The sequence below is a fragment of the Budorcas taxicolor genome, chromosome 12 (genome assembly GCF_023091745.1).
Source record: "Budorcas taxicolor isolate Tak-1 chromosome 12, Takin1.1, whole genome shotgun sequence".
In the NCBI taxonomy this organism is placed as follows: Eukaryota; Metazoa; Chordata; class Mammalia; order Artiodactyla; family Bovidae; genus Budorcas; species Budorcas taxicolor.
Window position 1 is genome coordinate 86,396,119 of NC_068921.1, and position 26,188 is coordinate 86,422,306.

Consider the following 26,188-nt stretch of genomic DNA (forward strand, 5'->3'; position numbering starts at 1 on the left):
CAGCTCTGCCACACGAATTTCTAAACCGAAAGTAAGGGTGTATCCTAGGGAGCTCTGCCCCTCACCCTGGGTCTGCCTCTGGGCAGCCGGGGCCCCTGGTGCCCCCTGTCCTGCGGGACCCTGCGCCCCGAGGAGCCAGTGTGGGTGTCAGAACACCGATCTCCCCTCACCCCGCCCGACTCAGGGGCCCTCACTCACCCAAGCCCGAGGGGCACACACGGCTTGTTTCCTGGCTTCACAGACCGTGATTCCCGTGCTGAAGCACAGACCCTGCTGACCCCCGGCCCTGGAGCCCAGAGACTGAACTGTCCTCAGACGAATCGAGAAAGAGCCAACATGTCTGAAAGATAGCTGCTTTTGACTGTCTGAGTTTTCACTTACGCAGCATAATAAAGGCAGATTTATGTGGCCTGATACGACATTTTTACAAAAAATGTCCCCCCAACATCTGGGCACAGTATATAAATATTTACAATGAAAAAATAGGCAAGGAAAAGGGAATCCTCATTATTCAAGACAATTTCTTTCCGATGCTTATCAGAATCCTGAGAATAGAGCACTTCGTTAGCTTTTCAGGCATCCACATTCACACGGAGCTTCAGCTGATGCCCAGAGAACTGAGGCGTCAGGACTCTGCCCTTTTCTGCACTGTTTCCCAAGGTGTCTGAGAGTAAATGAGATACAGAAATGTCCACTTTGAAAGAAGAGAAAAAAAGGACAAACGTGTGAACACGCTGATAGAAAGGCCCTTAGGTTAATATTTTACAACACTAAAAACCAAAATAAAATGCTCTCTCTGTTTCCTTGGTAGGGACATTAAACTTCAATTTAATTTGGTTATATTAACAAGAATTGCCTCTAAAGAGGATGTTAAAAAAATAGCAATGACATTACCATCTTAACTGATGAATATCCATCGCCTTAATTTTCTCTAAAAGAAAGTGTGATCTTAAATTTTAAAAAGTGACAAATATAAATTATATTGTGGAGGGCTTAAGAAGCCTCTAAGTATGGTATCTTTACATATGAAGACTTTAAAAAATAAATTCGGATAGTGCAAGCCAGCCTGTTTAACTTAGTGACGTCACAAACACGGTCAGCTCCGCTGTCTAGAAGCACGCCCTGCCTCTGGCCGAGCCGGCCGTCCCGGAGGCCCCGGCAACGTTTCCATGGCGGCCCCCCGCGCTGGGCCTCAGGTGTGGGAGCTGCGCCGGCCGCGGGCGCCCAGGGACACACGCAGCCGCGGCTCCCGCGCCCGGTAGTGCTCGTTGAAGTCCAGCCTGAAGCTCAGGAAGCGCAGGCTCTCGTCGGGGCTGGTCGTCAGCAGCACCAGGAACTGCTGCACCACACCCTGCGGAGACAGAGGGGGATGCGCTCGCTCAGGCGCCATCGGAGGCCCCGCCGTGGAGCCCCGTGGGGGTTTCCAGCAGCTCCCACCCTGGCAGGGTCCCGGGACCAGGGGTCACACCATCGATGAAATTCACAACAGCAGCTTCACGGGAAAGGACTAGCCAACAGATTTTCCTTCTGGCCCTTAAGCTCTACAGGAGTCGGTGAAGCAGGAAGCAAGCACGGAGAGGGCACCTGTCTTAATTCCGAGCAGGAAAGCCTGCTCACCTTCCACGTGCCTAGAAAGCACACAGAGCCAGGAAGCCCCGCCAGAGACACTCAAGAGCTTAAGGAGCAGACGCGCGCTGGGAACCACGGCCTCAGGGCCCAGGGCCAGGGCCGAGTCGCTAGAGGGGCCCCCGCTCACACCACAGATCCTCCTCCACTCGGGGGACGCGTCTGGGAGTTCCGACCCGTCTGAGCCGCAGAGACGAGGCCACACTGACTGAGGGAGGCCTGTCCGCCCCTCGACAGCATGTGTCCTTGCGGGGACGGCACGAGGTCTGGACACGCACCTGGTAAAAATGGGTCAGGATGCGCAGCTGGGAGCACATCTTCGGGATGGACTCCCGGAACTCCCGGACCCTCTGGCCCTCCTGCTCCTCCTCCGCTGCTGTCACGCCCCACTGGCCCTGAGGCAGGAGAACCAGAGGTCAGACTCCGAACGGAGGCGCATGCGGGCTGGGGTAGACGTGGGTGGGGGAGCTGTTTCAGGGCTGTCTCCTCGCGGTTCTGACGCGCGTGGTCAAGGACACGCAGCCGGGAAATCACGCTGCTGCTACACCATGGGGGAGAGTCCGGGACGCCCGCTCCAAGACCGCGGCATGCACACGTGTGCACAGCTATGTGCGTCGGGGGGTGGGGGTCAGAGAGCAAAGAGAGGGGTGGGTTCCTGCTGGAAAACAAGACTTCCAAACACGAGACACACAGAAGGATCCTGTATGTGTCCTAGAAACCTGACCACATCCGCGGGTGCTGCAGGAAGCTGGGAGAGAGCAGAAAACAGCTCCCCAGGCCCCCGCACAGGCCCCCATGTGCAGGCCTCAGGTCTGACAGTGGCTTCTTGGGTCACGGCCTCCTGAATGTCAATCACTTCTCAGGCACAGTTTCAGCTCTGCCGACTCCTGCCGTCTGGACACAACACACCGAACAACCGGCCTCACTATGCAGGTCTGCTCCGCAAGGCGCTGACGCGCACAGTGGGTGCCGTCTGCAGAGGGGCCTGGCCCAGAGCGCAGGCTCACGGCTCCCGGGAAAGGGCAGGCTCTCCAGGCCGGGGCGGTCTGGGAGTCAGCATGGCTGGCTTCCCCAACACTGCCTGCCTGCCCAGCAGCTGACACGGACGAGCACGTGAGAACGGGCGCCCCAGGGAGTGTGTGTATTTATCCTCACTCCCACTTTGTGAATCAGGAAATGGAGCTCCGGCAGGGCAAGTCAGCAAAGGCAGGAAGCCGGAGACAGGCGAGAGCCTCCAGGCTGCCCTGCCCAGGAGGCCCTGCGGGTGTCGCCAGCTCTGATGTCTCAGCCACAAACCCTGCTCCTGGCAATGCAAGTGGGGTGAACACATGTTCAGGACACATACAGGAGCCTTCTGTGTGTCTCGTGCCAGCAGGAGCCCATCCAGCTTTGCTCTCTGACCACTCCCCCCCAACACACACACACCTGTACACACCTGTGCACACCTCGGCTTCAGAGCAGGCGTCTTGACCTCTTCCCCATGGTGCAGCAGGAGGGTGATTTCCCAGCCACACGTCCATGACCCGGTGCGTCAGAACCGTGAGGGGACGGCCCTGAAACACCTGTCTCCACATACACGGAAGACAACGTGCCGGACACACTGGATTCTTCCAAGTTACACCCCCACTGACACAGACAAGGAAATATTCAACACAGAACCGAACTGTGGCAGCTGAAAAGCCATCTGTCACCACCCCGAGAACAAGCACCTTGAAAAAGCCAAAGCCTGTACAGATTATGCCCCATACAAGGAGCCCCACCAAGACCCACACTCATTCAGCATTTGCACTCCAAGGTTATACGTGAAAGACTTCAGGGAGGTCGCTAAACACAGCCAAAGGGCAGAAATCCAGTTCCTGTGTGCACACCTGTGTCTACCCGCTCCAGATGAGTGCGTGCAGTCAGGCATCGCCCAGCGGAGACACCGACGCAGACGGGCGTCTGGACACTCCCTGAGGGACACTGGCCGGAGACCCGAGTTTCCCGTGCACTTGGCCTGCATTCGTTTTTAAGCTGGGTGACGGTGACCACCCAGCTCACTCAGGGCCCGGTAGGGCACAAGGCGGCCGCAGCAGAGCCCCTGCGGGCTTGCGGTTTCCACGGCAACTGCTCACCACCTGAACCAACACGCCAGCCGCCCCCAAACCACACCTCAGCTTCCCGCTGCTGCTTCTTGTCCTCAAACTGCAGGCGTCTCTGCAGTTCCTCCAGGGCGGCCCTGCAGATGGCATCCTGCGTGCTCTGAAGCTCAATGATCTGGTCGAAGACGGCTCTCAGCTGGTTGAGAAGGGCCTGGAGACAGAGAACAGCCTTTTTTCTTATGATCAGAGCCCTCAACATGTGTATTAATCACGACGCCTTTCAACTAATACACTGACCATTAGCGAAAAACCACTGCAAACCCAGACATCAACTCTGACTCTCAGGGGCTCTTAGCTGTTCTCACTCATCCACACCAGTCCCCGAGCCTCCACAGTGACGGGAGTGGCCAGAGCCAGCCCCGCCCACCCCACCTTCTGGCCCCGCCACGACCTCTCGAGCCCCCACGTGCCGCCCAACCCCTGGAGCCCGGAGCCGCGTCTGCAGTGCAGCCACTCTGAGGGCCAGAAAGAGATGGGAAAGCATCATTTAATTTTTTTTTTTGGTGCCACATGCCCAAACCAGACCCACAGGATATGAGAGAAACTCTTTAAAAAATGTACAGATTCTGCAAGGATTTTTAGAAAACGGTATCATACCAGGCTTCGCACCAGGAATGGAAGGGCGGTTCTGAACAAGAATGACAGTACATCTGCTTAATTCAAAGTATCTTTGCCCAGTCACAGACGGCTAACCAGCAGACTCAAAAACTCAGGTGGAAGGAAAGGCCCTGTAAACATCATGCTCCCCAGAAGGGCCCCCGAGGTGAGCACAGGTTTAGTGGGGAGCGGCCCTCAGTAAGCCTGACGTGCCACTGAAGTCACATAGTTAAACGTCAAAGATGCACTTGAAATTCTACTTCCTACTTCACATTTATCTCAAGTGAAAGCAAAGTGTTGCTTATTTCCCCAGATTTTTGAATAAAATCAAAGCTCCCAGAAGCCTCAGCACACATAAGACACAACGTTCAGAGCAGGGCCTGCAGGAGGGACAGTCAGCAACAAGGGGTTATCCTGACAGATGGCCTGTCCTGACTGCAGCCAGGGCCCGAGGTCAGGCTTCCACCTGCGCCCCCGATGGAGGAGCAAGCCCTGAACACTCATTCCCGAGCTGCCTGGGGCTGTGTGGCTGTCAGAGGTCCCCGTCCATCAGGACCGCTCCCCCACCCAGGAGGCAGGCAGTCACAGCACTCTCTCCCTGCCTCACGCCCGCTCCTGCCTCAGCCCCACTGCCCCAGCAGACACATACACCAGCGCCGTGACAGGCCCGTCCGGCCACCTTACCCTGGAGTCGGCGTCCAGCAGGCAGCGGGAGATGACGGTGCCCAGGAAGGCCTCGTGTGCAGCGATGATGTGGTCTAGGTCCTGCGCCTGCTGCACCTGGTTCCACAGCTCGTCCCAGGAGCACTCGAGCACCTGGAACCGACACCCAGGCCCAGGGGAGTCGTCCCAGGAGCGCTTGGGCAGCTGGAACCGACACCCAGGCCCAAGGGAGCAGGTGGCGCGGCCCGGCCTGGCCCAGGAACACCGCGCCGCGGGGCGGGGCCGCGGGGCGGGGCCCACCTCAAAGGTGATGTAATACTGCGTCTGGTGGATGAAGTGAACCATCTCGGAGGCCAGGACGTGGCAGTGGTGCAGCACCCCGGAGAACTCTGCAAGAGAGCGGGGCGGCTGTCGGACTCCGGGCAGGCCGCGGGGCAGGGCGCTCTTCCTGCAGCGCCGGCTCTGCCGCTCGGCCCCACGGCCGGCAGCCTTCCCGAGCCAGCCTCCGTGCGCAGACAGACAGGGCCGCCCAACTGAGCAGCGCTCCCACAGAACACGAGGGTCTGACGAGAAACGCAAAGCACAGAGCGTAACCGAGTTTCAAAATTAAAGAAAAAGTCATTTTATAATAACGCAGTATCTTGAATAAGATCAATTTTATGGTTTCTTTACAGTTAACTCGGTCTGCCTACAGTGTGTGAGACTTTTACTGTTCCCTAGCTATTTGGAGACAAAAATGACATCCCTTAAGGAATAGGACCTTGTCACCTGGGAGGAACGTGAACTTGGAGGGGATGGGCAGAGTTTAGACTCCACTCCTGTTCTTTACAAAACCAGCAAAAGGCTGGAGGGTCACCAGGGAGCAGCCGCTGTCTGCTTGGAGTTTTCACTTATTCAGGGGCTCTGCTGGACCATTACGAGATACCACTGTCCCCAAGGCCCCTTCAGGGACTGGCACGGGACGGACAGCGACAAGGAGACGTGCCCCGGCACACCACTGGGGCTGCTCCCGGCCTGTGCTGAGCTGCCCAGACAGCCCGCTCGCTGCAGCTGTGGCTCCGGGAGGAACCGTCTGCACCCCTCCTCAGAGAGGAGCGACCCCGCGAGACCCACGAGCAGGGTGAAGAGACCTCCACGCTGTGCGCCCAACACTCCCCTCAAGCTGAGGCCAGGCCACACGCAGGGGCTCTGCGGGCCACAGCAACTCCTGGCCGGGGAGAAGCTGAGGCGTGAGGCCGCTGGACTCACAAGCTGTCAGCTGGCCCTTCACTCCGAGAAATACAACTCACGCCTGAGGCAGCCCTGAGTCTCTTTACCCAGTGCCGTGGGAATACGTTTAAAGCACAGTTAAACATTAAGTACTTCTGTTTTCACAACTGATCCACAAATACGCACATAATTCTAAAAATCCAAAGAGCAAAGCAACCTTCACCCTGAGGTCCAGTAAGGACGCAAGCAAGCACCCCTCCCGCTGGAGCGAGTGGGCAGCAGAGAGCTGCACAGACACCAGGAGGGGCCACCTCCCCTCCGCTGACCACGGTGTCAGACCGTGAGTGACTCTCTACTGCCCCCTCAAGGCTGCAGGAAGAACTTCAGGGCTGGCTTCAGACACACCAGCTCTCAAGGGCTCGACCCCTCCGGCCTTGGCTGGCCTCTGAGCATCTGCACCGGACGCTTCCGCCAACTGGAGAAGCACCGGCAACAGCCTTGAGAGTTGTTGAAAATACAAAAATACCCTAAAACCAGGTATTCACAAATTCAGAATCGCCTCCTCCCGCTTGGATCCGCAGCGGACGCAGCGGTGTTTGAAAGTAGCCTCACCCCCGACCCTCGCGGCTCGTCTCTCGAGGCTCTGGAGTCAGAGGACACTGGTGAGGCCTCAGGTCTCCCCCGGATTCGGGGCCTCCGATCAGAGCCAGGCCTCCAGCAGACCCATCTGATATCCACCGTCCACTGGGGCCCCTGAGCGCTGCACAGACCCCTTCCTGATGGCCGGCCCGGCGCCCGGGTGCGGCACTGAGGCAGGAGACCAGGAACCAGCCGAGGCCACAGCCCCGCTGGGCAGCGCTGCCCAGCAGCTGGGCAGAGCGCTAACCGCCTGGCTTAGAAGCTAGCAAACAGATGAGGACGACCTACTCATCCACAGGGACAGAAACGAGACACAAAGGGAAGCTCACAGCGAAGAAGGCCCACCGGCCTTAGAGGCACCATCCCACAAGCCTGGACCACTCCAAGTGTGAGAGGGACCGCTGCCATATTCATCGCCAGGAAAGGAAAACAGTCCCGAGGTGACGGGGAGCCAACCACTCCTCCCTGCTCAGTTTTATTTCCAACAAGGACCAAAAAGGGGCTATCTAAACACTACTCTTTGGGGAGGGGGCCTCCCTGCACTTCCCCCAGACCCCTGACACAAAAGCTGTTAGAAAGAACACAGGAAGCTCATCACCAGTGACCCTGGACTGCACGTCCATCTCACCTGGCTACAGCTTATCTGAAATATAAACCCAGTTGCCACTAACAGCAACAGTTTTGAGATTCACTGAATCTAATGAAAGAATTACCATTTCTTTTCAAAGAAAAAAAACCTCTTTAAACCATTTCAGATCAACGTTGTCTTTTGTCCAGTTAAATATATATAAATGGATTTAATCATGTAGGCAGACCATTATCAAAAACTCTTTTCCTAAGCAAATCATTTTCAGGCCTAACTATTTATTCCAAACAGCTGACCTTGACGAACATTACTGAAAGGACACCTAGGATGCTCATCACTGACACTGTGCACGTGACCAGACAGACAGGCTCAGGTGTGAAGGGCTCACACGCCATTTACAGGAGCATTTTGTGAGTCTTCCCGTATTTCTGCCTCAGGTTTACAGTGGGAAGGACGTTTCTAAACCTCCTGTGTTAACAAGACAAACCACCCAATGGATCTCTGCTCATCAAGCTGCCTGGCCATTAACAAGGAAAATACTGTCCTGTAAGTTAAGTTAAAAGTAAGAACCCTGTACCCCAACAGAATCAAGGGCAAAAAGGGCAACTTGCTGGGAAAGGAAACACCAATGACACATGAAGAGGCTCTGCAGGCAAAGGCGATTTTAAAGCTTAAAGGGAAGGAAGTGAGCTTCCAGGGTCCTCCCTGGAAGGGAGATGCGACGGGAATGCCCTCAGTGGTAGGGCTCTGCACACCCACGGCAGGGGGCACAGGCTCCATTCCTGGTCAGAACCAAGATCTTGTATGCTCTGGGGCACAGCCAAAAAAAAACTTAGAATAACAAACAATAAAAGTAAATAAATGAACCTCAATGTTCACCTATCAAACTGACAGTCTGAACAATTTAATATCCAGTGTTAGCACCCCCTCCCAAAAAAACCCCAACCAGCAGCACAGACAGCTTTCAGCCAGTGAGAGCTGTGTTTACGGGGATGTGAATGAACTGGTACAGCTTTCCTAGAAAGCGATCTGACAGTGTGCACCAAGGGAGCTAAAGTGAAAAGACTAACAGATATAAACGTCAGTGAGTATAAAGTAAGAGCAAGAGTCGTACCTGTTACCCCAGCAATTCCACTTCCAATTCACCTATGCTAAAGAAACATTCAGAGGCACGTAAATACGTATTTATAAAACACGGCATTATTTATACTAGTGGAGAATAGGTAAAAAAACGACTAACCAAAGAGAAAAGATAAAATATGTCCACATGAGGCAATGTCATGCTATCAAAAGTGTTTTACAGGAAGTTTTAATGACAAGCAAAAAGGTTCAGTGAAAGAAGCTGAGACTGAACACAACATAATAAAATTATGTTAAAATTACACAGAAAATTGATCAAATAAGTGTGTAGTTATCTCCAAGGAGTAAACTCACTGATGATTAGGCAAAGTAAGACAGAAGCCAGTTCACACAGACGTTGCTGATACCCCCATGAGAAAATGCACCACAACCAGCTAACACGCTCAGCTGCTACAGAGCTCAGATCTCCCGTCTATAAACATCACAGATGCTTATTTAGAAGACTGAAATAATGACAAAGTCCATCCACCACACTGAACGGACCCACATCAGGCAACGGGGAGGATGGGAACCCTGGGCCCACAGGAAGGAGGGCAGGGCAGAGGGAAGGTGGGACGGGCCAGGAACACGCAGGGGTGCTCCTCCCAAAGGTCCCACAGGTGAGGCAGCACACGGCCACTAGAAGGTGGACGCTGAAGGCATTTACCGTCCACAACCATGGCAGAATCTAACGGGACACATCCCCTCTGGCCTGCGCCCCAGCTACTTCAGGGGCCCCACTACCCACCTTGGAAATGAGCCCAGAGAAAGCTGGGCCAGGACCACAAGGGCACCACGGGCCACCGGCCGGGTCCCGGGGATACGGGCAGCGAGGGCGTCCAGCAAGCCCTCGACTCCGCAAGATCAGACAGGGCTGGGTGCCTGCCAGCCCCAGCCTCAGGGCTGCCCCTGACCTGAACTCGGGGGCCTCCACCTGGTGAACAGGCAGAGCCCACATGGGCCCCTTTACAGAACCTGCTTCCACCACCAGAGGACTAAGGGTATGACTGCTTGTTCTTCTGGTGACATCATTGGTGGAAATACTTTCTTGAAGGTTCTGATCAAATTCCTTTCAATACAAAGACTTCAAAATTACAACTGAAGTCATTCAATATTTATAAAATTAAAATAAACTTAACTATATGACATGAGAGTTTTATTACAGCTTTTAATTGTAAAAATTATAAAATCTTTTCATGTTCTGGTTAATAATCCAAATCAGTATATAAAGCAATTTCCATATAGACTTTAATTAAAACACTAATAAGTGAATTTTAAACGAGCTGGTGATTTACTAAACGGCTTTCTTTCCTTAATATTTTTTTAAACGTGTATGAACACTATATGATTCTGTAAGAAACTTCATGGCCTAAAATAAAGCTAACGACTCAATTTGTTTTTCCTGATTTGCACTGAAGTCAAGATAGCGATATTACAAACGAGCCTCTTCACAAAAGACAAACCCACCGGTACACTTTTCAACCTCTTTAGGGACCTCCGCGTTAGGCTGCGGACGCCGTGGGTGGGCGGCTACCTGGCAGGCTTCTCAGGAGCTTGGCGTTGCACATGTGGCCCTTCCGGATGTCTGTGAGGATGTACTCCATCCGCTTGGCCCTCCACAGGAAGTTGAACACGCGCAGGTAGTGGTTCATGCACTCTCGAGTGAACACCTGCGAAGAGCAGAGCAGGCTGACGGGGCGCAGCACACGCACGTCCTCCCGGGCAGGGCTGCGTCTCCTGTGCGCTCCCAAAACAAGAAGCCAGGGCCATGCACCCTCCCGGGCAGGGCTGCGTCTCCTGTGTGCTCCCAAAACAAGAAGCCAGGGCCATGCACCCTCCCGGGCAGGGCTGCGTCTCCTGTGTGCTCCCAAAACAAGAAGCCAGGACACGCACGTCCTCCCGGGCAGGGCTGCGTCTCCTGTGTGCTCCCAAAACAAGAAGCCAGGACACGCGCACCCTCCCAGGCAGGGCTGCGTCTCCTGTGCGCTCCCAAAACAAGAAGCCAGGGCCATGCACCCTCCCAGGCAGGGCTGCGTCTCCTGCGTGCTCCCAAAACAAGCCAGAGCACACAGAACCAGCTCTCACACCTTCTAAGCAGTAGGTAAGCACGCACACAGTCCATTTTAGGAAAGCCTCCTCGTGTAACAGCCTCACTGACCACTAGTGTGCCAGAGCATACTCAACGGCCTGGCCTGATGACCACAAGTTCCGTGTGAAAGACATTGGCTGAGCACGCAGCAACCCAAGACAAATGCCCACCCGAGGGCTGGAGGGCAAAGACCGGATGGGCAGCGGCCACTTCCCTGCAAGTCCCTGGCGGACCTCCACCAACCAATGACGAGACCCCTCGTCCTTCCAACCCAGACTCTCTCATCGGACCACCAACCCACTGGAGATGGCATGGAAACTGACGCCTATTAGCCACAGGTAGGATCTATCCCAAATTTCTTTTCAAATAAATCTACGATGCCAACTTCTTTTCCTAACTCTACTTGAGCTTTTAAAAATCTAAAATTCTGAAGACAGAACACTGCACAGTCGATCGTTTATGCAAAGTCCACAGCACACAACCTCGATACTACAATAACTAAGTAACCATATATGCAGACCAAGTTCTGTTCAGCTATTATTCCAGACACGTTTTGTGAAATAATCGAGGCAGCTGGCTTTGCTATGGTATCATTTATACTACAAAAAAAAAAACACATCAGTATACAATATTAACATGGTAGATGATATGACAGTTTCCAACAACTTGTTACAATATCCGGTTTTGTACCCTAAAATTACTAGAACTGTTTAAGATATACGTTAATGGGGAAAAAACTAATTTGCATATGACCAAAAATAAACCTTGAGAGCAGCTATGTATTGAAAACACGGTAGCTTTGATCTGGGAATCTGTGTGTAAAAACCTGCCCCGGCAGCTGCCACCTCGGAGCAGACGGACGGCAGAGCCGGCAGCCGCGGGGGAGCCCGGCCTTGGTGCCGACAGTCCACCTGGCCGGGCTGGGCCGCTGGGGACAGGCAGGCTGGCCAGGACGGTGCCCACAGAGGCCACGAGGGAGCCGCTGCAGAGCCGGGGACGCGGCGCCTCAACACGGGAGCTCCCGAGAATGAGAAGAAACGGGGGTCCATCTTCAATACTTCAGAGGGAAAGCGACAAGCAAGGCCAGAGGGACCTCGGTCAAGGACGTCCTCCTGAGTCTCCGTAAGACAGACTGGGCGTGAAGAGGGTGTCTAACTAGAGAGGCGGGAGAGGGCCCTGCTGGTCACTCCCATTCAAGCCAACAGTGCTTCTGTTTAAACACAGTGAAAGCGCTACACACGACAGGACAGCTATGCCCTCAGCCATTTAAACGAGTAATAAACACCAAACGTTACCCAAGGAGCAAAAATACGACTCCCCCAAAGCACACTTCGTAGTTCGCTTCAAATGATCCTAAATTAGTCGATCCAGTCTAAGAATAACGGAACAAAACGAATAATCCATCTATCAAGTACCCGCTGAAACCTACGATAGGATAAATGATATTTTTAACAACTGTTAAAATATTAAAGCACTTTAGCACTCAGTGACTGCCTCACACACACACACACACACGCACGCCCCTGGCTTGAGTGCTCATTCAGCGGGTATGTCTTGGTGCCAAGCGATCACTTCCAAGAGAGGCTGTCAGAGACGCAGCAGCTCTGAAGCTGCCCGTGGGCCTTACAGTGGCGATGGGGCCGTCCACGTGGTAGTCCAGGCTGAACACATCCCAGCCGGTGTCCCCCGGAGAGACCTGCGGGAGAGCACACACACTGCAGGGCCTCCAGCCCCGCGCAGCCACGGCCCTCATGCGGCCACACCCCAAAGAGAACAGTAAACGAAGCCGCTTCTAAACCCACTCAGCGTGTGGAGCGCCAGCCGAGCGCGAGCAGAGACGCGCAGCTCTGTCCGCACGGCGCTGGGCATCACGTGCAGGGATGAAGGGCACGTCCGGTTCAGACTCACCCCCTCCCCCTCCAGACCACCCCCAGACCAGAGCAGCCTCGACAGCAGGGCCCCAAGCCCCACGAGGCACTGCCCACAGCCCAGCGTGGGGCCCAGAGTCGGCACCTCCAGCAGCCTCACGTCCAGTCGCCTGAGGATCTCCGGGCTGTCAAACTGGGCATTGGTGGCTCTGACGGCGGTCTCCAGAATTCCAGTCAAGTTGTGCTGGTACAGAGTCGTAGCTGGACGGGCAAGCTCTGGTCTTCACAGATTCGTATAAAAGTAAAAGAGAACATTACTTGAATTCACAATCATCTCTGGAGAAACTTAAAATTACAGAGCTCAAATTATAAAAACACAGATGGAAACGACACAACCCGGGAGCAGAAGTTTCACAGCATCAACGGCGAGTGAGATTCCGTCGGGCACTGGGGGAGTAAGACATTCCTTTAAAAATTAATTTCGATTCAGCTTAAAACTGGTCTTGAGAGTTTTGATTCTTAAAACACTGAACCACGCCACGTGTTAGGAAACACAGCTCCTCACTCCAGCCCGGCCCTGGGGCAGCGTGAGCCCTGGCACCGCCTGCAGATCCCCGTGGAGGACAGGCCTCGGCTAAACCAGAGCAACGGGGCGTGGGACACCCAGAGCCGCACCGCCAGCAGACCCTGAGGACGAGCGGCAGCTGCGGCCCCACACACCACGCTAACAGCTCTCTGGCCAAGCCCACCCTCCCCAGCGGTGCGCAGAAACTGCCCTGCAGCCTTCAGGGCGCAGGATGTCAGCAGGAGAGGCTGAGGAGACCAACAACGCCAGCGTCGCTCACGTGCCGAGGCAAGCTGGCCAGGGATGGCGCCTCCTTTTAAATTAGAAACTGGAAACGCACTTTTGAGAAGAAATGAAGCTTTCGTTTGATACCAAGGATGAGATGCTCCAATTATTAAAACCGAGCAGAAGGCAAACACAGGTAAGTCACCCAGAGGACGAGATCTGTAACGTGGCCCTAAAGGTTCAGAAACGCCCGTGTCCCCGCCCACCCCCCCCACCTGCTCCTCCCACCTGCTCCCCTCACACACTCACGTTTGCTCCCATTTGCCCTACAGACAACTTTCACCCAAAGCTAAGCCAACAGAGCAGGGCACACACCCCTTACACATCCGTCGGGGCCTGGATTCACAGGCACACGAGCCTCCGCGAACAAGGCAAACAGAGCTAGAGGGACTGACGTGACAAGGCTTTATCTTCCCAAGGCTCTACGCGAAGTCAACAAATTTCCTCTAATGCCGCTCGCTCTTTAAACAACAACTGCCAGCCCCCGGCCTTGCTGAACCCCCGCACACGCATGGGAGCGCCCGGCGCCGCCTCACTTGAGCAGGTCCATCAGGTGCCGGATGAAGTCCCCCTGGCCGAGCAGCAGGTACCGGCGCACGGCCTGCATGTGGTCCAGCAGGCTGTACTTCCTGTTCAGGACGTCCAGGAGGTACTTGCTGGTCTCAAAATAAGCTGCATCAATTTTCCCCTGAAACGCATTTTCCAAATCTGTGAATAAATCTGCAGCTGTGAAGAACAAAAGAGGAGAGCACACAACACATAATCACGTTTCACGGAGGAGTGAGAGGCTCCCAGGCACACGCGTCGGCCCATGCCCCCTGTGGCTCCTCACACGCACACGCGTCGGCCCACGCCCCCCGTGGCTCCTCACACGCACACGCGTCGGCCCATGCCCCCCGTGGCTCCTCACGCACACGTGTCGGCCCACGCCCCCCGTGGCTCCTCACACGCACACACGTCGGCCCACGCCCCCCGTGGCTCCTCACGCACACGTCGGCCCACGCCCGCCCGTGGCTCCTCACACGCACACGCGTCGGCCCACGCCCCCCGTGGCTCCTCACACGCACACGCGTCGGCCCACGCCCCCCGTGGCTCCTCACACGCACACGCGTTGGCCCACGCCCGCCCGTGGCTCCTCACGCACACGTGTCAGCCCACGCCTGCCCGTGGCTCCAAGACAGGCCACAGGAGCCGCCGGGGCCACCAGCATCCCCAGCTGGGACCCCACAACACTGCCAATGCTGGACGTGGAGCAGACACCTGTGTTCCCACCTGGAGAAGCCCAGAGGGGACTGCTCACATCACAGATTTAAAGGTCACAGCCCTTCCACAACGGAGCCAACTCCAGGCCGCACTGAAACAGTGGTTCAGAGGGCATGGGGCGGGTCAGGGGTGATGGTGTTGAGGATAAGCCCGAGATGGCACGTGTTACAGGCATGACGGCTAGGCGCCCCCAGCATGCAGCCACATCAGGGCATCACAGGCTCCAGGGAGGCCAGACAGCATCCAGGGCAGATGGGAGCAGCACACGGGGCCCAGAGGGGCCGAGCCCCCAGCTTCAGATGGAGGAGGAGGAGCACCCGGAGCTGATTCACACAAGCAGCTTCTTAACGCAGGTTTGCACCCATGTAACCCAAAACCACATCTCAACACTGGGTTTCTACTGGAAACCCCGACGCCGCATGCGCAGGTGAGGAGAGGCACCAGTGTCGCCCACGTACCGTCCTGCAGGGGCTCCGCAGACCTGGCCACGGCGATCGCCTTCGCGGGGGGCGTCTGGTCGTGGCACACCTGGTGCAGGAAGTTTATTGACTTTCCTATCAGAAGGACCTGAAGGGGGAGACACCCAGGAGTCACCTTCACCCAGAATTAGAACGATCGCACATCCAAGCTCCACAGACATTCATAAGCCACAGGTTTTTCCACTGACTCAAAACCAGCAGGAACACTGGAGATAGTATCAGGGGAATTTCAGGAACTGAAAAAACTGTTATTAACAGACACATACAAATACACGCTGATGCAGTCAACTAACATACACTCCACCTCAAGAACGCAAACCCTAAAAGGCCACGAGGCGCGTTTCACCGCAGACTGGCCTTGTCCCCCGCGAAGGCAGGCACACACTGATGCCCGAGCCGCAGGAGCCCACCTTCCGGCACTGGTCCATCGTCATGAAGGACGGGATCATGGACGTGCGCAGCGTGTACTTGTCATGCCACAGCCGGTCCGTCTTCACGGTCGGATCCGACGCCACGAAGAACTGCAAGTGAGGAGGCGGTAAGTCGCGACAAAGTGATGCTTCCGGCAAAGTGTGCACTAACTGCACAGCAGAAAGCCAGCAACCCTAGACCTCCAGATGCAGGAGAGCTGCCGTTTACAGTAACACTTGTTTCAAAGGGCATCCTGGACAGCTCTCTCTAAACGCAATCACTTATTCCCCATTTCTTGTAACAAAAGGTGGGTGCTGAGACAAGCTTTTTCCCTAAGACACGAGGTGGCCCTTCAATCACAGCATCTGCTCTCCACCTGGAGGGTGGGTGGGGGCAGTGCTAACCCACAGGGACTCTTCCCAGACCTCCGAGCCCAGCTCCATTTTCAACTCAAGCCGACTCAAGAGTTTTCCCGCCCTCCTGTGTCAAACAACTGCGTCTCCGCCGCCAGGGTGTCTGCCCCAGCCCTGCAGGGGCCTGGGTCTGGAGCACAGGTGCCTTGCCTGAGGCACACAGCTCAGAGGCCGGGCGTGGCCAGCTCCCGACCTGCGCACGGCCAGCACCGGCCCACCCAGCTGTCCCACGCGGAGTGACCTTCTCGGGGCGGCTCTGTCCTGAGAACCACCGTGCTCGGAAGCTCCCCGGTCCGCTTCCTCAGCCTCACCAACCCGGGGACCAGCCTGATGGCTGACGGCAGTAACGACGCGGGACGCGAAGGAGGAAACTGAGTCACCGCTGCTTCCAGCTCCTTTGCTTCTGCACCGAGGACATTCTCCTTTTCCAGTCACAGTCCTAACAAACTTGCGCTTTTATTTTGTAAACTCCATCTTACTCTCTACATCCAAGTGAGCTCCCTTCCCGTCACGCTCATGAGTCTGCCGTATCTCCAGATCGCACGTCTAAGGGCTGACTCACACAGTGCTGGCCTTTCTCTGTCTTCTTTCACTCAGCATAATGTCCCTCCAAGTCCATCCGTGTTGCTGAAAATGGCAGAACCTCACTCTTCCCTGGCTGAGTAGTATTCCACTGCGGACACACCGCATCTTCTTTCCTCATGCACCTGCTGACGGGACACTTCAGCTGCTTCCACACTTTAGCAACCGGCAGTAACGATGCTGCGAACACCAGCCCGCACCTCTTTCCAAATGGGCGCTTCTGTTCGTTGGGTGAAAGCCCAGGAGGCGGCGTTTGTTGAGAAAGCTCTGTGCTGTCTCCACAGGGGCTGCGCCAGTGCCCGTCACCAGCAACAGACCCCTTTCCTGCACGCTCGCCAACATCGGCCGTTTCCTGACGGCCAGCCTGACAGGCGTGAAGTGCCGTAATGCCTCCCTGCGGCCTCGGTTTGCGTGTCTCTAACCATTAGTGATGCTGAGCCTCCCTTTACGTGCCTGTGGACCGTCTCTGCGTCTCCTCTGGAGAAATGCCTATTTCAGAAGGTCCCTTCAGGGCTCTAGTCTTGCCCAACTAGTGGACCCAGAGGCAGTTTTAATACTGCTGCAGAAGTAGCAAAGCTCAGAGGTTACCTGGGATTTTTTCTTTCAGGGAAAAGGAGTGAAAACTCGACCCTAGGGTGTAGGTCAGTCCCACCCAGAGGCAGCCAAGGTGGGACGCTGGGCCTCACTCTGCAGCAGCAGCAGGAGAGGGAAGTGCCCAACAGCAGGGAAACACGGTGTTCAAGAGAGCTGCCTGGGAGGCCCACACGATGAGCCCGGGGCCAGCGTTAGATGAAAAACAGTCCTGCTCAGGGTGAGTCATGTGAGGCGCACAGAAGGGAGGGATAAGCCAGTGGGGTGCAGGGTGGGCGGGGGACAGCCCCCCAGCGCAGGAGACAAACTCAAAGCTACAGGTGCAGGCCCCTCCACCGCCAAGCCAGCCCCCCTCCAGAACTGACTTCAGAGAAGCTGCTAGACACACATGGAGGCCCAGGAAGGCACGGCCACCTCATTAATGCGGTGGAGACGCGCACCTACAAGAGCACGATCTGCTCAGACAGAGTCACCGGGTCGAGCACCGAGTCCACGCCGGAGCCACGCCACGGGGGCTGCTGGGCCCCCAGAGCACACACACGGGGCCCGCATGCGCTCACACCAGGGACAGGGAGCCCAGGACACACGCACGGGGGCTCACACCAGGGGACGGGGCGCCCGGAGCACAGGCACGGGGCCCCACGTGTGCTCACACCAGGGACGGGCGCCCAGGGCACACGCACGGGGCCCGTGTGCGCTCACACAAGGGACGGGGCACCCGGAGCACACGCATGGGGGCTCACACCAGGGGACGGGGTGCCCAGGGCACACGCACGGGGCCCCGCGTGTGCTCACACCAGGGAACAGGGCAGTGTGGTCCTGTCTACTTCCATTATTCACATGCAGTTTCACCCACGAGAACCGAGGTGAACCCAGGAACCCAGCCACAAGGGCCAGGACCTCCCACTGCCACTCCGCCCAGGCCCACCTGCCAACCCCTGGGCTTTGCCAAGGTCACGGCCACGTTTATTCTAGAATCCGCACGTTTCTTAACCGCTTACTGTACTCCCACTTGATCCCCTTCTTCACTAACATGGCACAGCGTCAAGGCCGAGCGGCGGGCCCTCTCTACTTCTGGTCAGAAGCCTGCAGTTTCACGGGATGACTGTAACAGTGACTTTCAGACAAATACGTTGCTTTCTAGCAGAACTAAGCATGTTTCAATGTGTAGAATACAAATACACATACAGATGGCCTGGCTCAGCTAACCAGTAACCATGACGGCATCAGAACACACAATGGGCGCCTCCAGGACAGAGCAGGACGAGGACACCCAGGCCCCAGCGCTGCCGCCAGCGTGCTGAGGAGCAGGGACCCGGCCCAGGCTCCTGAGTTACGGGGAGAACCATTTCCCACCATCGCACACAGCTCTGCTCGACCCGGTGTTGGGAGGACAGGCTGGCCCATGGGTGCGCCCAGCACCCTGCTGCTCCAAGGAGATGCCTGCAAGCCTGGCCCGTGGGTGTGCCTGGCACCTTGCTGCTCCAAGGAAACACCGCAGGTCTGCCTCACCTCAGGGTGCGCCCGGCACCCCGCTGCTCTGAAACACCGCACACCCAGCCCATGGGTGCGCCTGGTGCCTCACTGCTCCAAAGAGATGCCTGCAAGCCTGGCCCACGGGTGCGCCCTGCGCCTCGCTGCTTTGAGACACCGCAGGCCCAGCCCATGGGTGCACCCAGAGCCCCGCTGCTCTAAGATACCACGGGCCGCCTCACCCCGGGGCGCGCCCGGCGCCCCGCTGCTCTGAGAAGACGCCGCGGGCCGTCTCACCCCGGGGCGCGCCCGGCGCCCCGCTGCTCTGAGAAGACGCCGCGGGCCGCCTCACCCCGGGGCGCGCCCGGCGCCCCGCTGCTCTGAAAAGACGCCGCAGGCCGCCTCACCTCGTGGTGCGCGTCCTCCAGCTCACCGTCGTAGATCCAGCGGTACAGGAAGCTCAGGACGGGGTGTGACACCAGGCTGAGGATGTGCTGCACCAGGGACCGCATGGACGGGTCCCCTGTCTTGGTGTAGGCGTGGACGGCCGAGGCCAGCTCGCCTCCCTTCCTTCCTGGGGACACAGAAGCCACCGTGAACACAAACGCTGAGGCCAAGGCGCAGAGACAAAGCGAGGAGGAAAAGGCAAGGGGCCCCGGCCAGGAGAGCACGCGCGCTGCGCAGAGCGCCGAGGCCCAGGCTGAAGGTGGGAGAGGCCCAGGCAGACGCACGCACAGGGGTGTGCAACACGGCTGCTGAGCCAAACCTGGGGCCGAGGGAGGCCGAGGGGAGGCCGCAGAGTAAGGGCAGCTCCGATAAGCCCCATCACCCCGGGGGCTCAGGAGCACAAGAGGCCTCAGGGGACCACACCCCCATGCCTACTTCATCTCAGGGAGGTCCTGAGCGCCACGAGCGTAAACCCTGGCCCACGGGCTCTCCCCCTGGAAGTCCAAGTCTATCCACCTGTCTTTGGTAGCACCCTTCCAGCTGCCATGCATACAGGGCAGACACAGAGTCAGGCCTCAGTGACCCTCCCTAGAGCTGCCTTGAAACCGCGCAGAATGACCTTGGCAGTGGTCCACCAGGGCCGCCAGGGTCTTCAGTCTTATCTTGGGGTCATAGGTCCACACCAGGAGGCGCCGGAGCGTCAAGCTGCTCTCGAAGCCCAAATTCACACCCTGATCGTCCTCCAGCTGCAGCTGAAAAACGGGAACAAAAGAACAGCTGAGTACAGCCACCCAGGAGCCCTAACCCACGTCTTAACCCACGTCAAGTCCCAGGGAAGGGGTGATCCTCACGTAAACAAGACAGAGGGCCTCTGGGAGAGGACAGCTCCTTCAAGATACAGGAGGTCTGCCTCAGGCCGACAGGACCCTGAAAGCAAGCCGCAAGCTGACTCCAGGACACACCACAGCTCTACAGGGGCCCAACCCTTCCACCAGGACCACCACACCTTAAAAGTGACGTAGGAGGAAATGCAGGGATTCTGGAGAGTGGACTTCTGTGGCATTTCAGACCGTGGTGAAATAAACACAAGGGCTCACCTGGGAGTGCAGGACGGAGAGTAGCCGGTAGTACTCCTTGAGCTCCTGGTGCAAGGCCGCGCAGAAGCTCTGTGGAAAAAGAGGCAGGTCGTGGTCGCTGCGCTCAGGACAGGCGCCGCCCAGCTGTGCAGGACGGCCCTCAGACGCGCCTGCTTCTGTCCACGGAGCTCGTGCAGGTGAACCACCTCAACACACGGACTCAACGGTGTCGGGGGCCGTCTCAGCACGGGCTTTGCAGGAGCACAGCGGAGACGCAGCGCCGTGCTCATAACCTGCAGGGCGTTTCCTCCCTCCACACACTGACGCTGTATTTTTAGCTACATGCCTTTTACTCTGGTTCATGGAAGTACCGTTGATGTACAATGCCATGTTAGCTTCAGGTGAACAGCAAAGTCAGGAAGATCCCCTGAAGGAGGGAATGGCAACCCACCCCAGTACTCTTGCCTGCAAAATCCCATGGACAGAGGAGCCTGGTGGGCTACAGTCCGTGGGGTCATGCTGAGTCGGACACGACAGAAGCAACTTAACATATATACACATAACCGAATCACTTTGACATACACTTGAAACACGACACTGAAAACCAATTATCCTTCAATTAAACAAAGTTTAACTGAGAGAATTTAGGTCAAAGGAAAGTCATTAAAATACGTAAAGTGACTCGGAAAGGTCAGCGTTCCTAAATATTCGTTAAACGTTAAAAGTTTCCTGGTCAATCACCTGTGTCAATATTTACTGTGCTTTCTATTTTCTTGAGAGGACCGTGGCTGACAAAGTGCATCGTATCAAACCTGCTTCATGTAAAAAGGACCTGCCTCAGGATGACTTTCACATGAGGTTCTAAGGAGATGAAGCGCTTCCTGAGGCGAGCGCCGCCCGCATCCCCAGGCGTCTCGCTACCGAAGCACACACCTGGCCGACAAGCCCAAGCGAGCGGTCCAGGCTCCTCTGGTCCGTGTACTTTCTGATCTTGTTGTGCAGCCACCCCAGCTCGGCCAGCCTCATAGCCGTATCCCGCAAGGATCTGTTCAGGTTTGCCTAAAAAGCAAACACGTCCACAGTTTAAAAAATGCTTTTAACGCTGGAATTTTATTACTTTTTTCCAACCACTTGCACTTTTATGTTTGTGATTCTCAGGCTTCAACACGAGAAACTTAAAGATCACCAACACACCACCCTGACATGGGGACAGTGAGGCCCGGGACACAGGCCGCGCCCTGGCGCAGACATGCGTCAGGCGGGAGGGCCACCACCCCCAGGAGGGCCCGGCGTGGCAAGGGCCATCTGTGAGGCCAGCTGCCTGAGCCTCAGCCAAGAGACGCAGACGGACAGATCGTCAGCAAGAAGAGCTGTGAGAAAGGCAGGCTCCGGAGGGAGCGAAACTGGGCAGGAGCGCCTCACGTGGGGCCTGCGTCAGAGCACGGGTGCCAGGACAGCGGTCCGGCAGGTAAGCCTGGCACCGGCACCACAGGAGGGAGGAGGTGAGCACGGAGGACGAGCCGGTACGGGGGCCAAGACCTCGCCTGCAGACCACCCGCATCAACGAGCAGCACCTCCCAGACCAGCGGCTCCCGCCTGGCCCTGGGGACAGTCACCCTGACTCGTGAGGGCTGCAGCGGGTCAGGGCACTGTACCTTCCCCTCCACTTTGTAACAGTTGTCAGCGCCACTCATCTTGATGTTCCTGCCGTCTATGCCCTGGAAGACGTACAGGATGTCTCTGACGAGGGCCGCCTCGGTGACCTCCACAGCACCTGTAACACGGTTTCCGTACGGTGAACTGCACGACATGATTCGTTCTAGGTAATATATTTGCAACCAGAACAAAATTTAAAAGCTAACTAAGTTTAAAATGGAAAAGAATATGAAGTTATATTTTTAAAAAAACGGATTTTCTGAAGAGCATCTGGAGATCATATGGTTTGTCTTCCAAAAGTCCTTTTTTGAAAGACAAAGCAATCTGCGGGAGTTTAACATATGATCCAGGCGCAGCACAAACCAATCCCAGAGGGGCGGACAGCCGGTTCATATGGCGTCAGAAACCCGACCGACTACGCAGCAGGCGTGCAAGCCGGGCTCCATCTCCACCAGAGCAAAGGCGTTAACACACCGGAGAGGGCTTACGAGCCCCACAAACCCTGGAACAAAGGCCAGCTCAGAGCGTAGCTGTCACCCAATATCACAAGAAGGCAAGGCCCAGAGAGGCGAGGTTCCAGTGGGAGAGGCCCCGTCCGAGCACAGCCGGGGGCCCTCCGGGGCGGCCGCCAGCACGGGGCGACCCTCCACAAACACCAGATAAACAGAAACAGGCCGGCCGGGAGGAGGAGGAGGAGGGTGCACACCCAGGGCCACGCCTGGCAGTCGTGAGCGCAGGCGGGGCTGGGTGACAAGGCCAACACAGGCACCCCCACGGGGCGTGCGGGACGCTGTCGGCTGCAAACCCCGGAAAACCCGGAGCCCGTCCTCACTCACCGCCTGCATCCCCGTCTCTCCGTGGCCGAGTCACGCTGCGGGAAGTCGCGCTGGGGACGCCTTTGGAGGTAGTGGTTTGTAAGGAAGGCTGGCTTGCAGTCAATGTCCATGCCAGACGGGCACCCAGCTGCTGCCGGAGACAGTCGCCCGTCCCTGGGCCCAGGTGAGACTGTCTGAAAAGAGGAGGTGCCTGCTGGGTCCGCACGCCAGGCTAGTCACAGAGGTCGCTGAGACGCTGCAGACACGCTCCCTGAGTCACCACACTGAGCCACTGGCCCGGGTGAGCCCGAGCCCCGCGCGGCTGTCCCTCCCCGACTGCGGCCCCCGGGCTCCTCCCGCCTCCTGCACAGCCCTCCCGGCTCTGTCACAGGCCGACCCGGCTCTGCCTGCAAACACCCACATACACTTCCAGCTCAGAGCACTCTAGGGTTCACTGCTGATTTCACCCTGGAAACCCATCCACGTTTGCTGAGTAAAAACCGATGACACCGCCCCCTGCCCTGTCTATCTCTCAGCCTTCACAGCACTTGACGCAAACAGTGGGATCTGCAACCAGTGTCACACACAGCAACATCAACCGTAGGGAGAGGCCACCCCCGTCAGGACGGCGCTCAGTGACGCCCGCGGGCAGCCCACCAGGGAGTTCCACAAGGACCCCGAGACAGCCCTCCCCCCACCCTGCCCCCGGCAGGGGAGACACTGATCAAACGATGGTTTTGAGTATAGTTCCAAATTTAAGAGAAAGTCTAAACGACCACTTCAGTTCACAGTTCTCTATACCGCTTTTTCAATATCATGACAATAACTATTTCAACTACTTATATTAAAGGCGAAAATAAGAAAATGTGTTTCAGCCAGACTCCTTCAGCCAGAATGTGAGTCTGAGATTAAATTTTGGGGTACATGGTGCTGTCTTTATAAAGTCCTAGGCTCTGTCTATAATCCCCGTGTCTGGACACGCGTTCTGTCTCCCAGTAGCTCCAATAAGCTCTCACCTGACTGATCCAGTGACAGGAGCATCGCCGGGCCACGCCCACGTGCGGACACCGTCTGAAGGCGGCTGCGCCAGCCCACTCCCAGTTCCCACCAACCAAGGCACCGCACACCTCCCTGCGAGCCGGCCCTGCCGCAGCAGCTGCGCTACCAGGTCAGGAGGCAGCCGACCCAACCGTCAACGCAGACGGGAGCAACCGGAGGGTGTGCTTAGACAGCTGACTCCCACCAGAGCACGTCGGACCCAGGGCCGAGACACCCCGGACACGCACGAGGCTCTGAAGACTGAATGCTGGGCTGAGAGCAAGGCCACGCCCGCCTCCACCGCGGGGGACCCGCGCGAGCACCAGCTTACCCCGGCAGCAGGGACGGGGGCGGCGGGGTCGGGCCGTTGAGGGTGTGCACACCGATGCTGCTGATGCCGCTGCTCCCCAGGCTGCCTGAGCTCTGGGCCGACGGGGCGCTGCGCTCCTGGTAGTTCAGCGGCAGGGTCTGAGGCCGGGTGTAGTAGTAGGGCGTGGAGTGGGCATCGCGTGGTAACGCCTGAGCGAACAGCGTGGCATAGCTGGAGACCTGAAAATAAGCGCATCGCGAATGCAGCTACAGAATCACATGCGTCCCCAGCCGACAGACAGCTCACACTCCGTCTCCCTTCAGCTGCGTTTCTGTGCCCGGAGTGGCACAGGCAGACCTCAGAAAGTCCAGACCAGCTCCGGGAAGCAAACGGCAGAGCAGGCCACACGAGCGTCTGCCTTCCCAGCGCGCCTGCGGGCCCTGCGCACGCTGCCCGTCTGCTGAGCGGGCAGAGCAGCAGGCCTCTAGAGCAACACGCACACCTTAAACGCCTTCCCGCTTGAAATGGCAACCATCACCCGACCAGGCACAGCTGCCACAAACCTTCCACTTACAAAAAAGCAGGCAAGCACAGCACCTGCGAAGCACAAACATGTGCTGAGCTCAGTAAACGATACATCAGCTGACTTCTGAAGTATGCTCGAGCCAATAAAAGTTTTAGAAAGCTTTCTGAATCCCAAGAGTCCCACACGGTCTGATAACTAAACACTCTACTCAGAAGCTAAGCAAACTAAAAGTCAAATAACTACTCAAATAGCTTTAAAAGTCTGGCGTTGTTGTATAAGGAAAGAAGGCTGGTTACTCAAGACTGGCTTTCAAGGCAAATCTGACTCCTTCGCGCACGCTCTCAGCCTCCTAAGCGCTCAGACTTCTGGGGCGGGGCACCTCATTACACCAGACCCTCGGGGACTCGGGCAGCTGCCCAATCGCACCTTCAAACACTGCATGGGTCAAAACCTGAACCCACAGACAACGAGCTTTTCAGCATATAACAGTAATTAATGCTCATCGTGCCATCTGAAAAGAAAACCCTAAAAGCTCTTCTGACTCAAAGAACAACGAAGCCGGGCTCACAGCAACTGTGCACAGCAAAAACCTGAGCAGCGGCAGCTCTGCTCTGCTGACCAGAGGTGGTGTTTGAAGCAATGTTGTAATGTGATTCTCAAAGACACCGTAAGGGAACACAGCGCAATGACTAAAAATGCCCTTAAAAGTAAAGGGAAAAACCCTCGACCCTCATGGCCGCCCAGAAAGCAAGCTTTTTGCTTTTCTAATATTGTTTTCTTGAGTACAGAAGCCCATTCCTCTCAGCACTTGGTGTAGCTATCCCGACACAACACCGTGCCTTGGGGCGGCGCCGCGATGTGAAAACAGCCTCACCTTGCCAGGCTGCCTGCGCGGATCTTCACTGAGGCTTAGCAAGAGGTAGAGAATCGACCATTTATTTTTCAAAACTCCCTGTTGAGAAAGAAAACGTTAGAAGAAAAACTCTGTGCTACCCCGCAGTTTCACCGTCCCCTCTCCTAAGTTATCCTGATTTCCCAAAATGGAAGCGCATCTTAAAACCCATGCGGCAACGTGGCGACATGGCACCCGAGCGCACCCGCTTTCAGGCGCGGCCACAGTGCCCCAGCAGCAGGCGAGAGAGCGCTCAGAGCCCAAGCCCCTGGGAGCCTTCAACCCCTGGAAGCTCACCCCAAGGCCTGAAGCGCACAAGCTTTCAGATTACCCTATTCCCGACGCACGGCATGTCGTCCCTGAAACAACCCTCTCAATAGCCAGCTTCCCAAACACAGTGATTCTCAGAACAGTGCCATCATGAAGTGTGTGAATGCCTCCCCCACGTAAGCCTGACTTAGGCCATGACAAAAGAATATTAGACAAAAAGAAAATAGTTCTAAAGTCTAAGATGTGGGTCTTGGCATCAGGCAGTCCTGGGAAACTCAGGTCCTGAAACATTCAGAAGTCAGCAGTCCCCCCAGGGTTCGTGCACGGTTGTCACAGAGATCCCGTTCGTTTCCACGGACACGCTGATCAGAGGCCCTGATGGGCAGGAGAGAGGACGGAACAGCGACCACAGCTGCAGTTTCCAAGAACCAGACGTTTCAGCAACAAGAAGGTGCGGGCGCACGGCTCCCTGACACCTCCCATCCTCCTTCAGCCACGCCCTGAGCCCCAGGAAGCTGGCTACTATTTAAAACATGACTACTTCAAGAATAAGCATTCA

The 26,188-nt window shown here is 56.5% G+C and overlaps 1 protein-coding gene across 1 annotated transcript in view; it reads right to left on the reverse strand.

Moving 5' to 3' along the window:
• Positions 1–366: 366 nt before the first annotated feature.
• Positions 367–26,188, reverse strand: part of TUBGCP3 (tubulin gamma complex associated protein 3) — a 33,305-nt gene continuing 7,483 nt past the window's right edge. Inside the window, exons 4-22 of the mRNA XM_052650061.1 lie at positions 25,342–25,419; positions 23,963–24,180; positions 22,615–22,787; positions 21,778–21,896; positions 21,056–21,181; positions 20,144–20,212; positions 19,666–19,798; positions 19,007–19,173; positions 15,540–15,650; positions 15,109–15,217; positions 13,924–14,113; positions 12,683–12,818; positions 12,297–12,365; positions 10,115–10,250; positions 5,328–5,416; positions 5,049–5,180; positions 3,778–3,918; positions 1,905–2,021; positions 367–1,351 (exon numbers count right to left, since the gene is read on the reverse strand). Coding sequence (XP_052506021.1) covers positions 1,193–1,351; positions 1,905–2,021; positions 3,778–3,918; positions 5,049–5,180; positions 5,328–5,416; positions 10,115–10,250; positions 12,297–12,365; positions 12,683–12,818; positions 13,924–14,113; positions 15,109–15,217; positions 15,540–15,650; positions 19,007–19,173; positions 19,666–19,798; positions 20,144–20,212; positions 21,056–21,181; positions 21,778–21,896; positions 22,615–22,787; positions 23,963–24,180; positions 25,342–25,419 — 2,472 coding nt within the window. The 3' untranslated portion in view covers positions 367–1,192. The remainder of the gene's footprint in view (positions 1,352–1,904; positions 2,022–3,777; positions 3,919–5,048; positions 5,181–5,327; positions 5,417–10,114; positions 10,251–12,296; positions 12,366–12,682; positions 12,819–13,923; positions 14,114–15,108; positions 15,218–15,539; positions 15,651–19,006; positions 19,174–19,665; positions 19,799–20,143; positions 20,213–21,055; positions 21,182–21,777; positions 21,897–22,614; positions 22,788–23,962; positions 24,181–25,341; positions 25,420–26,188) is intronic.